The sequence below is a fragment of the Hyperolius riggenbachi genome, chromosome 3 (genome assembly GCF_040937935.1).
Source record: "Hyperolius riggenbachi isolate aHypRig1 chromosome 3, aHypRig1.pri, whole genome shotgun sequence".
NCBI lineage: Eukaryota > Metazoa > Chordata > Amphibia > Anura > Hyperoliidae > Hyperolius > Hyperolius riggenbachi.
The window spans coordinates 496500135-496515073 of record NC_090648.1 but is presented as its reverse complement, the minus strand read 5'-3'; the positions used below and the strand labels follow the sequence as shown (position 1 = coordinate 496515073).

Here is a 14939-nt window from a genome sequence, read left to right as displayed (position 1 = left end):
ACTTAAAGCGCCAGAGCTGCAGCCACTAGGACGCGCTCTATAGGCAGTAGCAGTGTTAGGGAGACTTGCCTAAGGTCTCCTGCTGAATAGGTGCTGGCTTACTGAACAGGCAGAGCCGAGATTGGAACCCTGGTCTCCCATGTCAGAGGCAAAGCCCTTAACCATCACACTATCCAGCCACCACCTGCTTCAGTCGCCACCCCCCACCTTTGCAGTTTTATTCCATTGCTAAGTTGATTGATTACAGTAGATTGTCCTGCAAGCTGGCTAAATGCTGGGAACTACCCAGGTAAATAAAGTGAATGCACCCCAAGGATATAAAAAGTAAATACATGGGAAGCCTCTGGATCTTATAGTGGTTTCCCTTGCCGCCTTCCTGTCCCCCGTTGCCGCTTGTGGATCCTCTGAAGACTAGCGATAAAGGCTTGTTGGTAATCAGATCGGGCAGCGCTATTCTTCAGGCACGTGCGTGGCCGTACTATGCCTGCGCGAGGACAGACATACCTGCGCATTCAAGTGGATCCGAGATGGACTTTTACTCATTGCATAATTGTGTTCCTTTCCTATTGTTTATAGGGCATTCCTCGAGCCAAATACTTTTTTTGTTTTTGTTTTAATACTCTAATTCCCTATAAACTAAACAAGCCACACCCACAGGTTTTCAGAGAGCCTTGACAGCAGCAAGGGCTCATGGGAGCTCAGTCTGGGCAGGAGGAGGAGGAGGTGTTACTAGTCAGAGATTTCGGAGGCAAGGAGGAGGGGGGATTAGGTTTTTTCACAGAAGATGCAGATAAGCCTGCCTCTGTGTAATGTTTACCAACAACATGGCTGCTGTCATTGTATCACAGGAAGAAATAATCATATTCTATTGAAGCAGTTTGCAGCTAGATTTGCTGTGTAAACTATCTAAACTTTAGATAAGATATATGGACAAGTTACTTGTTATAGTTAGTTTTTCATCTTGGATCCGCATTAAGCTGAAACCACTCATGCACAAACTCCTCCATGCTAATGTGCAGGTGTGGCCATGCTCACACAGGTGCTGCGCTTGTGCCAGAAGGGGAGCACAGCCCCAATATTAAGGAGGGTCCCGGCAAGTGGCAGACGCCTCAGGTTCTCCTTAACCCTTTAGCAGCCAGCTTATTTAGAGGCTTGCAAGTGCTCCAGGCCAGTTTATTTTAGCCCTTTTTTTTTTTTTTTTTCCGGATTTGTTACATTTTCTTGTAATAATTAGTACTGCTGGAATGTGTATTTATGGCCACTAGGGGGCAGTGTGAGACAACAAATGACTTCTGCTTTCAGTTTATATATTTCCTGCTAGCAGAGAGACCTCAAAGCATTCCAAGAATTTACAGCACGAGTACTGAGGTCAAAAGCCATGCGCTTATCTCAAATGAGATCATTCCTTTGAAACTTCTAATGGGTTAAATACAATATTAACTTCATGCGTAGAACCTGCAGGGCTCTTATCAGCTGCTGATCGACTTTTGCTTCTGATTTTTGGTCCTGCGCAATTGCTGCACAATAGAATTGAATTCCCATATAACGTGTTGTTTTTTTTTTTTTTTTTTTGTTACAGACACCAGAAGAACTGGATGACTCAGATTTCGAGACAGAAGACTTTGATGTAAGAAGCCGAACCAGCGTTCAGACTGATGATGACCAGCTTATTGCGGGCCAGAGTGCAAGAGTGAGTATTCTTGAATAAAAAACAAAAAAAACTGGTTTCTGTCTGAACCTAAAGAACATGCACAATATACCATTTGCAGGTATGTTGTGTGTTTTTTTTTTTTCTAATCTCTAGTAAGTGTAAAGTGATGTTTGTGGTTGAGACTGGCCTGTGGTCTGTTGGCAGATGGCACAAAACATTTTTAACCACTTAAGTACCATTGGTCACTGCCCCCTTAAGGACCAGAGACTGCTGGTTCAATAACAACGGAATGCCGACGAATCGGCGCATATACCCGCCGTCACCGCAGCACGCCGGGATCCTCGGGACATGTGAACCGGTCAGGGGCCGCTTTCTTTGACTCCTGACCGCGTATCAACGTAAGCCTATGGGAGCGGCTTACATTGATAGACAGGGTCAGGAGCCATTGAAATCGGCTCCTGACCAGCTCATAGGGCTTTGCCATCATAGAGACAGACAGAGCCAAGTGAGCTGCGACGGGACACGGCGGGGATTCAGTGGCGAGATCGGCGGGAGAGACGAAACCGGTGGATGCGCGAAGCGGCGGTGATTGAAATCTACTCCCTGCCAGCCAGATAACCACCAAAGCAGGGCGTAGATTGCAATCACCTCGGTCCTTAAAGTGAATGGGAACCCGTTTAAAAAAAAAAAAAAAAAAATGAATCCAATACTTGAGGGAAGGCTCTGGGTCGTATAGAGCCTTCTGTCTCCTCTCTCGGTTCCCTCTATCCTGTGCTGGCTCCCCCAGCCCCCCCCCCCCCCCTTTCAATCCCCCGCCGAAGGGTATTTGGAAGTCTTCGGGAGCCGTGTCCTCTTGAAGACGTGCGGCTCCATACTGCACAGACGTGAGCGTGCAAGAGAGCGTGCTTGCGCAGGCGCAGTACAGGGCCGCCCTTTTTCAGGAGCACTCGGGCTCCCTGAAGACTTCTGAAGCCTCCTTCGGCCGGGTAAAGCAGTATTTGACTAATTTAGTCAAATACGCTACCGGGCGAGCCAGCACTGGAACGAGGGGACCAGGAGAGGAGCGGGAAGGCTCTATAGGACCGAGTCTTCCCTTTCCTTGGGTAAGTATCTGTCTCATTTTTTTTAAATGCGGTTCCCATTCACTTTAAGTAGTTAAAGTGTACCTGACATCATTAAAATTAAAATAGACATACCTGGGGTCTTCCTTCAGTCCCAGGCTGCCTTAATCCTCCAAGGGGGCCCGGCAATATGTTCAGCCAGCGCAGGTGTAGTCCAGCCACGTGTGCCCTCAGACGAGCTTTGCATGCACAGTTCACACACCCCTTCCCGTCTGGATGAATTACCGGCCACCAAGGGCATTTTCTAGGCTAAATTGCACCCAGGGCGAGGGTGTAAAAATTGTGCCTCCTTTCCCAACACCCCCGTGGACTCATGAACCCTTACTCTGTAGGGACAGTTACACAGTCACAGGTCACAAGTAGATCTGCCTACTTACTAGTGACCAGCCGCTCATCCAGGAGGAAGCAGGGACCAGGAAAACACAGGCGAGGAGAGAGCCCGGAAAGCAGACTCCTCCATGGGCACCGCGCACTGACAGCCTGCAGTACCGCTACAGGACATCAGGTGTCATCACGCGGAGGTGATGTGATGATGACTTGAAGTCTGACGCAGGCAGCCTAGGAGGAGTCAAGTAAGGTAATCGCGCTGGTAATCTTCTTTCTTCTTCCATTTGGCTGCACCGCGCGTCACCTGCTCCCTAGCGATTATGTTCTTCTGAATGCACCCCCCCTTCTTCTACTTGCCAGACTGCGCCCAGGGAGGTCGCCTTGGCCGCACTGCCCAAGAAACGGCCCTGGGGCCACCTAGTGGAGGATCCAGGCTGTCCTGGGAGGACGGTGGCGAACAAACTTTGTCAATTGACCCATAGGGAAGGCATGGGCCAGATTTAAATACCCTTTGGACCACTGCAGTCCAATCCTGAAAATGTGGTAGAGGGCCTCGTGTGAACTGACCTCTAGACATCCTCCATAGAGCGTGGTTATGTATGATTTACAATGGTACAGGTACATATGTTTGGGAGGACATTTTTAAATTCAATAGAACTATCTTTAGAGAGTGATCCACCACGACCATATTGAATACTTGCTTTCACTAGAAGGATGTAAAGTCAAATAAAAACCACAAAAACTGTTTGCCATCCAATTAGCGAGAATCACGCACTAATCACCCTCGTGTGAATGGGCCCTAGAGTATTAGAGGCAGAGGATCAGCAGGAAAGCCAGGCATGATTTAAAGGATACCTTAGTTTTTTGAATTGTCAAAATATGGGGGGGAGCAGGAATGTGCAACAAGCGGTCCTGATGCCCACTGCTCCCCCTGTTCTTCTCCTCCCCCCCGCTGTTACCTCATAAAGGCCGCCTGAAATAGAGAGGTTTACAAGCTGGATATTACTGTGTAATGTTTGTTGGAGGTGGTTTCCCCCCCCAACCACCACCACTCATTTCGCAAGTTTGTAAACTTCAATAAATTCAGCCCTTTCAATACCTTTGTGTTCTCTTATAGGCAATTATGGCTCAGCTTCCACAAGAGCAGAAGGCTAAGATTGCAGAACAAGTGGCTAGCTTCCAAGAAGAGAAGAGCAAGCTGGATGCTGAAGTATCTAAATGGGACGACAGTGGCAATGATATCATTGTCCTGGCTAAGCAGATGTGCATGATAATGATGGAGATGACAGACTTTACCAGGTATGTCTCGTCGTGTGATATCCTGAGATAGTTTGTGTAACGCACCATGCCATTAACGCGGGTGAGTTAGAATGGGCCGCTTACACAAGCGAGCTAGAATATGGGCCATTTATACAGGCGAGCTAGAATGGGCCATTTATACAGGCGAGCTAGAATGGGCCATTTACACATGCGAGCTAGAATTGGCCATGTGTACAGGCGAGCAAGAATGGGCCATTTTTACAGGCGAGCAAGAATGGGCCATTCATACGGGCGAGCAAGAATGGGCCATTTATACGGGCGAGCAAGAATGGGCCATTTATACGGGCGAGCAAGAATGGGCCATTTATACGGGCGAGCAAGAATGGGCCATTTATACGGGCGAGCAAGAATGGGCCATTTATACGGGCGAGCAAGAATGGGCCATTTATACGGGCGAGCAAGAATGGGCCATTTATACGGGGGGAGCAAGAATGGGCCATTTATACGGGGGGAGCAAGAATGGGCCATTTATACGGGGGGAGCAAGAATGGGCCATTTATACGGGGGGAGCAAGAATGGGCCATTTATACGGGGGGAGCAAGAATGGGCCATTTACACGGGGGGAGCTAGAATGGGCCATTTACACGGGGGGAGCTAGAATGGGCCATTTACACGGGGGGAGCTAGAATGGGCCATTTACACGGGCGAGCAAGAATGGGCCATTTACACGGGGGGAGCAAGAATGGGCCATTTACACGGGGGGAGCAAGAATGGGCCATTTACACGGGGGGAGCAAGAATGGGCCATTTACACGGGGGGAGCAAGAATGGGCCATTTACACGGGGGGAGCAAGAATGGGCCATTTACACGGGGGGAGCAAGAATGGGCCATTTACACGGGGGGAGCTAGAATGGGCCATTTACACGGGGGGAGCTAGAATGGGCCATTTACACGGGGGGAGCTAGAATGGGCCATTTACACGGGGGGAGCTAGAATGGGCCATTTACACGGGGGGAGCTAGAATGGGCCATTTACACGGGGGGAGCTAGAATGGGCCATTTACACGGGGGGAGCTAGAATGGGCCATTTACACGGGGGGAGCTAGAATGGGCCATTTACACGGGGGGAGCTAGAATGGGCCATTTACACGGGGGGAGCTAGAATGGGCCATTTACACGGGGGGAGCTAGACTGGGCCATTTACACGGGGGGAGCTAGAGTGGGCCACTTACCCGGGGGGAGCTAGAGTGGGCCACTTACCCGGGGGGAGCTAGAGTGGGCCATTTACACGGGCGAGCTAGAATGTGGTTTGTTTTTGTTACAGAGGAAAGGGGCCACTGAAAAATACAGCAGATGTGATTAGTGCCGCTAAGAAGATTGCAGAAGCTGGATCACGAATGGACAAGCTGGGCCGTACCATAGCTGAAGCTGTAAGTACATTCTGTGTGAACGGATAATGTATAGATAAACATCTATTGTATGTATTGTTTGCAGTGATCTTATGGCTTTGAGTGTGTGCTTTTTCCCCCCCAATGTTCTGTTAGTGAAGATTTTAGAAAATGGGTCCATGTCTTTAGCGGGTGGTTTGGGTGTCTGCCGCTGGCCACGTCCACATACATGCGCACCACGTGGTTGCATTATACACGCCCACTTTGTCGGCAACCACATGGCACGCATGTATGTGAGCAAGAGTGGAGTGTGAGCCATCTGTGGGCACTGTCAGGTAAAGTATTCATACACAGGGCATGTCAGGAACCGGCCCGCGGCACGCCTGCGTATACGGTTCCCGACTGCGGGTTTGACCAGATTAAGCGGGGAACAGCCTTATTTAAGCTACAAACAAGGCTGGAACCCCTCAAACACTTCCCACTGCCACCACTAGCGTTGCTAGACACGTCCCCTCAGCTGTCGAGGGCTAAACACGCAAACTGCGTTTTCGTATTTGGGTCAGCTTTGCGCTTAGGCTGAATACGAGAACGCCACGCACCCACACACACAGTACAGTTGTACAGTAACACAGCACAATCAGACACTGACTTGTAATGCAAGTTACACTGTCGTGCAGCAAAACCACTAACAGTCGTTCCGAACGATACTGTTAGCTACTCGCACTGGCGTTTCGAACGTTGGGTCAGCTGCGCGCTTCAGGCCAACGTATGACAAACGCCCCCACCCACAATGCAATTACAATTTCATATGGTAGTGTTGCTCAAGCATACAATTAGGCACGGACTTATACACAGCTACACGGCAATCTCCTCTAGGCTATGAGTGTTAGTTTAGTACGGCAGAAGTCAAGCTTATTAAATAATAATTTAATATTCCAGAAAACATGGAACAATGCAGAACAGAATATATACAACAGATTACAAAAAACAAAGTAAAAAAAGTTACAAAATTAAGAGTTACAAAGATAAAACACGGATATTTGCGTACAAATAAAAAATGGGGATTAAAAACGTTACCAACTTGAAGGTCTCAACGTTGTCGGCAGGAGCATGCCGCTTGTTCGACCAGAAGTCGAGATCAACTCTAGCTATGCGCTATCTCCAAGAGAAGATCTTTAATTGGTATCTGCCTCTGCTTTTTATACTCTGAGCTACGCCTGGAGGCTGCAACTTCCTTGGGGAGGGGAGGAACTAGGTTTTAATTAAATCTCAGACATATTCCATTTCCCGGTAAAAGTCTATACATCAGATTGTGAAGTGAGGCTTTCAACTCCAGGTGAAAACTTGATAAAGGCTTTTTCCTGTCTCCGTTTTTAAAGTCTGCAGAGATTTCCAACCCCCTTCCAATAGATGCAATTTACAGGGTATGTTTGCACCTCCACTAATAATTTAATTTCCTCACAGTGAAATAGTGTTTCTTCACCACAAGTTGACGTGTTAGACTTTTCCTGACTAGGCTTGCTTTGTGTATTGAGACAATGGGCCGTCTCCTGAGTTCAAAAAGCCAGGCAGATAATCCCATTAGCAGAAACTCAAAGCATTTCATATGGTCAAGACAATACCCACTTCCTTGCCCCAAGCAATCAAAGGCCACAGCTCCCTTCTAGCAGACCTATATGGAACACAGGCAGAAAAATGAAAGAATATGTTCCCATTATCCTTACATCATAAGCACCCCAATATATCACCACAGGGCACATCTTACATTAGGGGGGACAGCGGAGGGTGTGGCGTCATAAGACCGATTCCCAAGAGATTGCATGCTGAAATCGATCAGGAATCGGCCGGCGGTGTAGGAGTAGATGACAGATCTCTTTCCAGTCGGAGAGAGATATATCTCTTGGTCGATCTGCCCATACATTATCTAATGTATGGGCACCTTCAGTGTCCTGGTCATGCCTGTTTATCTATATGTGACTGTCATGCTTTACTTACAGTGTCCAGATTCCACCTGCAAACAAGATCTCTTAGGCTACCTCCAGCGCATTGCCCTCTTCTGCCACCAGCTGAATATCTGCAGCAAGGTCAAGGCTGAAGTACAGAATCTCGGGGGAGAATTGGTTGTATCAGGGGTAGGTATCTTTTAATTCTGCCAAAGTATAAATCTATGTGCTGTGTGTGGTAGGAATCAATCCCTTTACGATCAGATTCAGAGCAGAAGGATCAATCATTTTGCCAAATTGGGTGGAAATATGTGTATGGCTACTGTTTAGAATGAAGTTATTTATATACGTGCTCATAGATATCCCAAAGTTTGCTGTAGTTAAAGAGTACCTCCAGTGTGAAATAGAAGACCTGCAGTGTAAGACTATGATTGCTGCAAGGATCGACGGAAGGTAGCGTTTATCCCTCAACTGCTGGTCCATAATCTCTGTTCCTCTCCTCGGCATAGCCACCGTGGTGGTGGTTTGTTTTTGTTTGTTTTTTCTCAAGTCGTCTAAAGCTCAAATCTCTGTGGCCACCCCCACCTGCTTGCAGTGACCCTCCAATAAGGCCGTCAATGCCAGATTTGGGGCCGCAACTAGCAGGTGGGGTGGCCACAAGGCTCCAGAAGACTTAAGGTGCATACACTCGGCGGATTTTTCCAAACGACGCAAATCGGACGTGTGTACAGTCGGTCGTTCAGCAGATAATGACCAGCGTTTGGACGTTCAAACGACGGGTTGTTTGGAAAAATCCGCCGTGTATGAGCCTTTAGAAAAACATGGCTGTCTTTCAGGTGGAGATGGGCGGGGTTTCTGTCATTATTGAATTACGAGCCAGTAATAGTGATTAATTAACCGTACCAACCGCCGATCCCTGCAGCAATACTAGAAAACCTTACATTGCAGGCTCCCTATTGTACACTGGATGTAGTCTTTAAAGTGACCCGGAGCAGACCTAAAAAATGCCATACTGAACTTGTTTGGGGCTTCCTCCAGGCCCGCGTAAGCCCATAAGGTTCCTCTGCATCCTCGGGGGCTCTCTCTGTTCTCCCGCTGGTGGCTCTGTTAGCTGCGCGACTTCACCGGAAGTGCTCGTGACTGTGAGCATTCTCTGAATGTACGGCTCATTCTTTCGAGAACTGCATATGCGCAGAACAATCGCTGCGCAGACGGGCCACGCTTGCACAGTCGCTATGTATTGGTTGTGCAGCTACTTTAGCATGATTCTTTTCTTTGCATTTTTTTACTGCTACATTTGTTTTGTTGCTGACACTCCTGACTTTTGTGGCAGGGCTGTCACTGTGGAGCCAGAGTCGAGGAGTCGGAGCAATTTTGGGTACCTGCAGTCTGAGTTGGTAGTTTCAGTAAACTGAGGAGTCGGATGATTTTTGAGCCAAATCCATAGTCTTTGTAAAAATTAGACGTCGGAGTTGGAGTCTGTGGTTTCATAAACGGAGGAGTCGGATGATTTTTGTACCAACTTCACAGCCCTGTTTTATGGGGAGTTACAGATATGGTTTTTCATATAGATATATACCAAACTACAATAGAATTAACGGTTGAAAAAGCAGAAAAGTAACTTTATGTGCAGAAAGTGGAAGAACTGAAATGCGAACGTGCACAAATAAAATCCCCAACAGTGAATAGCCCATTGTCTTTCATTATATGCGTGACAGACAGTTTCTAACTGTATTGCTAAACACTGTTACACAACTGTGCACAGCTGACTAGCTTAAAGAGGAACTCCAGCCTAAACAAACATACTCTCATTAAGTTACATTAGTTATGTTAATTAAAATAGATAGGGAATATAATCTCTTACCCACCCTGTTTTAAAAGAACAGGCAAAGGTTTGTGATTTCATGATGGCAACCATCTTTTTGGTTGAAAGGAGGTGACAGGGAGCATGAGACACCGTTCCAACTGTCCTGTGTCCTGATCACCCCTCCCAGTTGCTAGGCAACGTGAATAACAACATAGGAAATCCCATCATGCTCTGCACAGCATCAGGGAAAAAAAGCCCGGGCTTTTTTTCTTTGATGGGTGGAGCTTAGCTAAAAATGCAGCTAAAAATTATGCTTTGGTAAGAAAAGCAAAGTTTTGATGCTGTGAAACTGTTAAAGAAACACCAAGACTTTGAAGTTCTACTGAGTAGATTTTTAGTCCGGAGGTTCACCTTAACCAATGCCCCGACAAGGAAATATCACACAACAAAATTTACATTTTGTAAAATGAATCAGCCTTCCCTGGAGCACTTGCTGGCCACTACTTAAACTGGCAGTTGAAAGGTTGATTGTATGTTTTTAATCGTATGTTATCCCACACTGTTCTTATGTACATTTTACCATCTACAAAAAACATACTGCAGAGTCCCCAATATCTGGCATCAGTGGGGATCGCCTGATGCCGTATACATGTGGTTGCCAGGTGCTTGAGCAACCAGCTAAAAAAGCACAAACCTCCCCCTAAACACTCACCAAGCCTCCAGCAATGCGTAGCAGCCTTCCTCTTGCTCCTAGCGGCTTTCCAGCTTCTCCTGTGCACGGAAGCCTGGCGTATGTCACCTGACCTGTATCTGGTCATGTGATACTCCGTCTTGCGTGCACAGACGCCAGAAGCAAGAGGGAGGCTGCTACATGTCGCTAGAAGCTTCGTATTTACCTACTCCCCGCCCCCCCTCTCCCCCCACCCAAAAAAGGTCCCCGTTATCCATCAAGCATGCCAAGCAGGGATGGGCTTGCGAGTCCAGAAAGACTTGAATTCGGAATTCAAAGTATAATTACTTCCGGTGTGACCTCAGGCAATGGGGGTTATTTACCCAAAAGTCTTCAGAGACGTCTTCGTTCCATTACGCGTCATAGGTGTAATGAAAGCCGTGTTCCATGACTCACTGCCGTGCTTTCTCCTTTCGGGTTGAAAGAGGAAGCACAGTAGTGAGTCATGGAACACTGCTTTCATTAAAGAGAATCTGTACTTTTACAATAAAAAGCATATCATTCTATTCATTATGTTCTCCTGGGCCCCTCTGTGCTGTTTCTGCCACTCCCTGCTGCAATCCTGGCTTGTAATTGCCAGTTTTATGCAATGTTTACAAACAAGACGTAGCAAGTGATAGGCTGAGAGTAGCTCAATGTGTGAGTCATACAGAGTATGCAGGGGGCCTGGAGAGGGTGTGTATAGTTTCTATCCAATCACAAGCAGCACAGCAAATTCCAGCCTGACTGCCTGAACCCGACAGAGGAGAGAAGATTAGATCATATAGGTGGTGTTTAAATCTAGACTGAAAACCCACCTGTTCAGTTTGGCATTTGCAGCAATATAACTTTTGTTGTGTGAATACTTCATCCTACTACGAATTACTGAATCTGAGAGCCTAAGTGCTTTGAGTCCTATTGGAGAAAAGCGCTATAGAAATGTTATTGTATTGTATATAACAGAGATAATACAGCCACTGTGCAACCAGGAAAGGCTGCAGTAAGACAGCACATTAGAACAGGTATAGGAACTTATAGGATAGAAGAAATAAGGCTCAACATTTTGTTAGTCTCTTTAAACCTATGATGTGTAATGGAACACAGACGTCCCCAAAGACTTGTGGTCACACCTGAAGTAATAATACTTCATTTGAACTCCGAATTCGAGTCCTCTGGACTCGAAAGCCCATCCCTGAAGCTGGTTAGTTGAGACTTGCGGTTGCCTGAGTTCCGGATAACGGACTCTGCTGTACTTAGTTTTGTGTTTTTGTTTTTTTTTTATATGCATTGTCCTTAGTAAGAACATGCAGTTAGTTTTATCCTCCAATCCTTCGATTTCCTAGGTCGACAGCGCCATGTCTCTGATCCAAGCCGCCAAGAATCTGATGAACGCTGTGGTTCAGACTGTGAAGGCATCTTACGTGGCCTCCACCAAGTACCAGAGGTCGCAGAACATGGCGTCCTTGAATCTCCCTGCGGTCTCCTGGAAGATGAAGGCTCCAGAGAAGAAACCTCTCGTCAAGAGAGAAAAACAGGACGAAACTCAGACCAAAATCAAGCGGGCCTCTCAGAAGAAGATAGTCAACCCTGTGCAGGCGCTTAGCGAGTTCAAAGTTATGGAGAGCATATAAGCAGGAGTATTTTTTTATATATATATTTGTGAAGATCTGTTTACTTAATGTAATTTTATAATACTGGAAATATTCAGTTTTGTAGTAAAAAAAAATCTTTAAAGTACACTAATCTAGATAAGGATGTAAATGGTGAAAAAAAGAAGAAGCTCTAGATCGTAAAATAATAAAGTTTGTTTAGGGTGGTGTATAGGGCATGGAGCTGTCGTTTGGAACAGCTTCCATTTACTTTCCTGCTCAAGAAAACAATCTGTAAAGTGTAACTACACTAAAGTTTCTGCAAACCTTTATAAGGGCTATACAAGTAATTTTTTTTAAAAAGGGCACAGAGCAATAATTCGAGGGTTATTTCATTAATTCTCGCAAAGTTAAAGCTAATGGGAAGCTTAAAACAAACAAAAAACAGATACTTCCCTAAAGAGAGGGATGGCTCTGGGTCCTATAGAGTCTTCCCATTTTTTCACAGTCCACTCATTCCAGTTGTGGCTCCTCCATTTGAATCCCCCGCTGAGAGAAGCTTTGGGAACACTCGCGCGGCTCTGTACTATGCATGCGTGAGAGAGCGTGCTCGCGCATGGGCAGTATGGAGTGTCCTGTCTTCAGGAGCACTCGGGCTCCCAACGACTTCTGAAGCCTCCAGTGGCGGCAGAGAGCAGTATTTGACTGAATACCGCTACCAGGGGAGCCAACGCTGAAATGCAGGGACCGTGAAAGGAGCGGGAAGGCTTTATAGGACCCAGAGCCTTCCCTCTCGTTGGGTAAGTATCTGGGTTTTGTTTTCGATTCCCATGTACTTTAATGAAATGTAGGCGTTGCCTTCAGCAGGTCTTTGTTTTTATTTTAGGCAGCACTTGTGTGCTGGTACCAATCTACTGTATAAACAGATGCGAAATGTCCTGAGGGACCAATTTAGCAGAAAGTTTCTCACCCATAACCACACCCCGCACACCCCTTCCCTTAACTCCAACAAGCTCATCTACTGGATAGATTCTGAGGCGTCACGGTTTATACACAAACTTCTCTACGCCAAATCCCTGGACTTTTCCACAAGACACGACACAGGGCAGGAAGGTTATCTTTTTTTGCACCCCGGGGTTGTTCAAGCGATTATAGCAGGTTAGAAAAGTTTGCTGCGACTTGGAATTTTGTGCGCACAAAAACACAAAGGAGCTGAAATGTTTGCATGGTGGGAATTGTTTCCCCTTAGTAAAATTGGAATTTCATCTTTAGCACTTATGACAATAATACATGATATATATATAGAAATACAAGCGAGGGGTAAGGAGAAGGTTAGAGTAAGGAGGATATTGGTTGGTTGTTGGTTTGGCAAAGCCAAAACTTTCCAAAAATGAAACCCAAGAACGGCAAGTGTATTCTAAAGAGACAAGTCACCGGCATTTGTAGATGTCTGAAATAATGACTGAGGGTTTAGGGTGCGTAGATGGTTCTCAGACGAGATGGGGGCTTCCTCTGGCGAGAATCTAGCCGGGGTATGGCAGCCATGATGCATCAGTGAGAGATCAACTCGTCCAAGCGCAGGCCAAGGTCATTGTCTTTCGCATTGCCCTTGCTGCTCCTACCCAACCCCCCCACCATCGAATAGAACAAGCTGCTAGCTATGACCCATTCATCCTGTACTTGTCCCTGAACTGGCCCCTGAGGGATCGAGTCCTGATCTCCGTGGGTGACCGTTCTTGCTTGCCTACTTGAGGTTTAGCTGAACCACCATGGAATAGTTCTTTGTATATAACAGTCTTTGTGTGACTGGAAGGGATTTCACGAAGGCTTTTTATTTAACTGGCTGAAGTCACAGCCTTCCTTTGGCAGTTTATTGAGACCGTTCTCTGCAATGACCTCCGGCAACTGATAATATCCCTCTCAACGTGCCCCGCCCAAGCATTCCAGAGGGAGGGATTTCAGATTATCCAGGCAGCCCATTCCCTGTGTGAGATGCCCAAACATGACCGTGTCTTTAGACTATCTGCCAGGGACCTCTTCAGACTGTCACAGCCTCTGCATTCCTGTCATCAACCACATTTCACTGTAACTGATAAAAAACAAAACTATTTTTATTATACTTGTATGGGAAATCATTTTATAATAAACCACTTTAAGGGATTTATATTTTGTGCAAGTTTATATTTTTATAGAACGGTAAATGTAGACTTTTCCCTGCCTTAATCTATATATGACTGCCACTTTTTTTATTTTTAAGAGTTTTTGAAGTATCTAATTGACTGGGAAAAAAATTTAGGTTTCTCCGGAACAGTTAGTCATTTAGATGAGTATATTTTGGCATATACCCCCTTAAAGGGACACTTAAGCCAGAAAAAAATGAGTTTTGCTCACCTGGGGCTTCTAACAGCCCCCTGCAGCAGTCCTGTGCCCTCGCAGTCACTCACTAATCCTCTGGTCCCCCGCTGCCAGCTAGTTTCGTTTTTTGCCGACAGGCCCATCAGGACTGGCCACGTGTAGCTTTTTCCGCATTCCCGACTGCAATTAGCACTATTGTGGGTTGCAACGCGTACAAAAATACGTGTTGCCGCATTACGAACGCATAGATATGCAGCAACGCGTATTTTTGTATGCGTTGCGGCCCGCAATAGCGCTAATTGCAGTCGGGAATGCGGAAAAAGCTACACGTGGCCAGTCCTGGCGGGCCTGTCGGCAAAAACTAGACTAGCTGGCAGCGGAGGACCAGAGGATTAGTGAGTGGCTGCGAGGGCACAGGACTGCTGCCGGGGGCTGGTAGAAGCCCCAGGTGAGTAAACCTTTTTTTATTTTTTTTCTTAAGGTTCACTTTAAAGCAGACCTGAACTCAGAACTTCCTTTCAGCTCTAAAAGATACATAAAAGCATAATAACAAGAAAAACCTTTCTTTGTTACAGCTGATACAAATCCTGCAATAAATCTGCAGTGTGTCTACTTCCTGCTTTTATGGGAGCAGACATATTGTTAACATGCTGTGTTTACAAATGAGCTGCTCTGCTGTGGCATAGGAGATTTCTGAGCTGTCACAGCTGAGGGGTAATTAGACAGGCTAAACTCTCTAAATACATACAGAGTGGATTTCTCTGTTTTCCTTCTGTCCTGTGCTTGCTAA

At 46.4% G+C, this 14939-nt stretch overlaps 1 protein-coding gene across 1 annotated transcript in view; it reads left to right on the top strand.

Moving 5' to 3' along the window:
* The window catches only part of LOC137564415 (catenin alpha-1), a 70243-nt gene extending 56285 nt beyond the window's left edge, over positions 1-13958 (top strand). Inside the window, exons 14-18 of the mRNA XM_068278273.1 lie at positions 1580-1690; positions 4217-4398; positions 5683-5788; positions 7744-7878; positions 11549-13958. Coding sequence (XP_068134374.1) covers positions 1580-1690; positions 4217-4398; positions 5683-5788; positions 7744-7878; positions 11549-11836 — 822 coding nt within the window. The 3' untranslated portion in view covers positions 11837-13958. The remainder of the gene's footprint in view (positions 1-1579; positions 1691-4216; positions 4399-5682; positions 5789-7743; positions 7879-11548) is intronic.
* Positions 13959-14939: the final 981 nt, after the last annotated feature.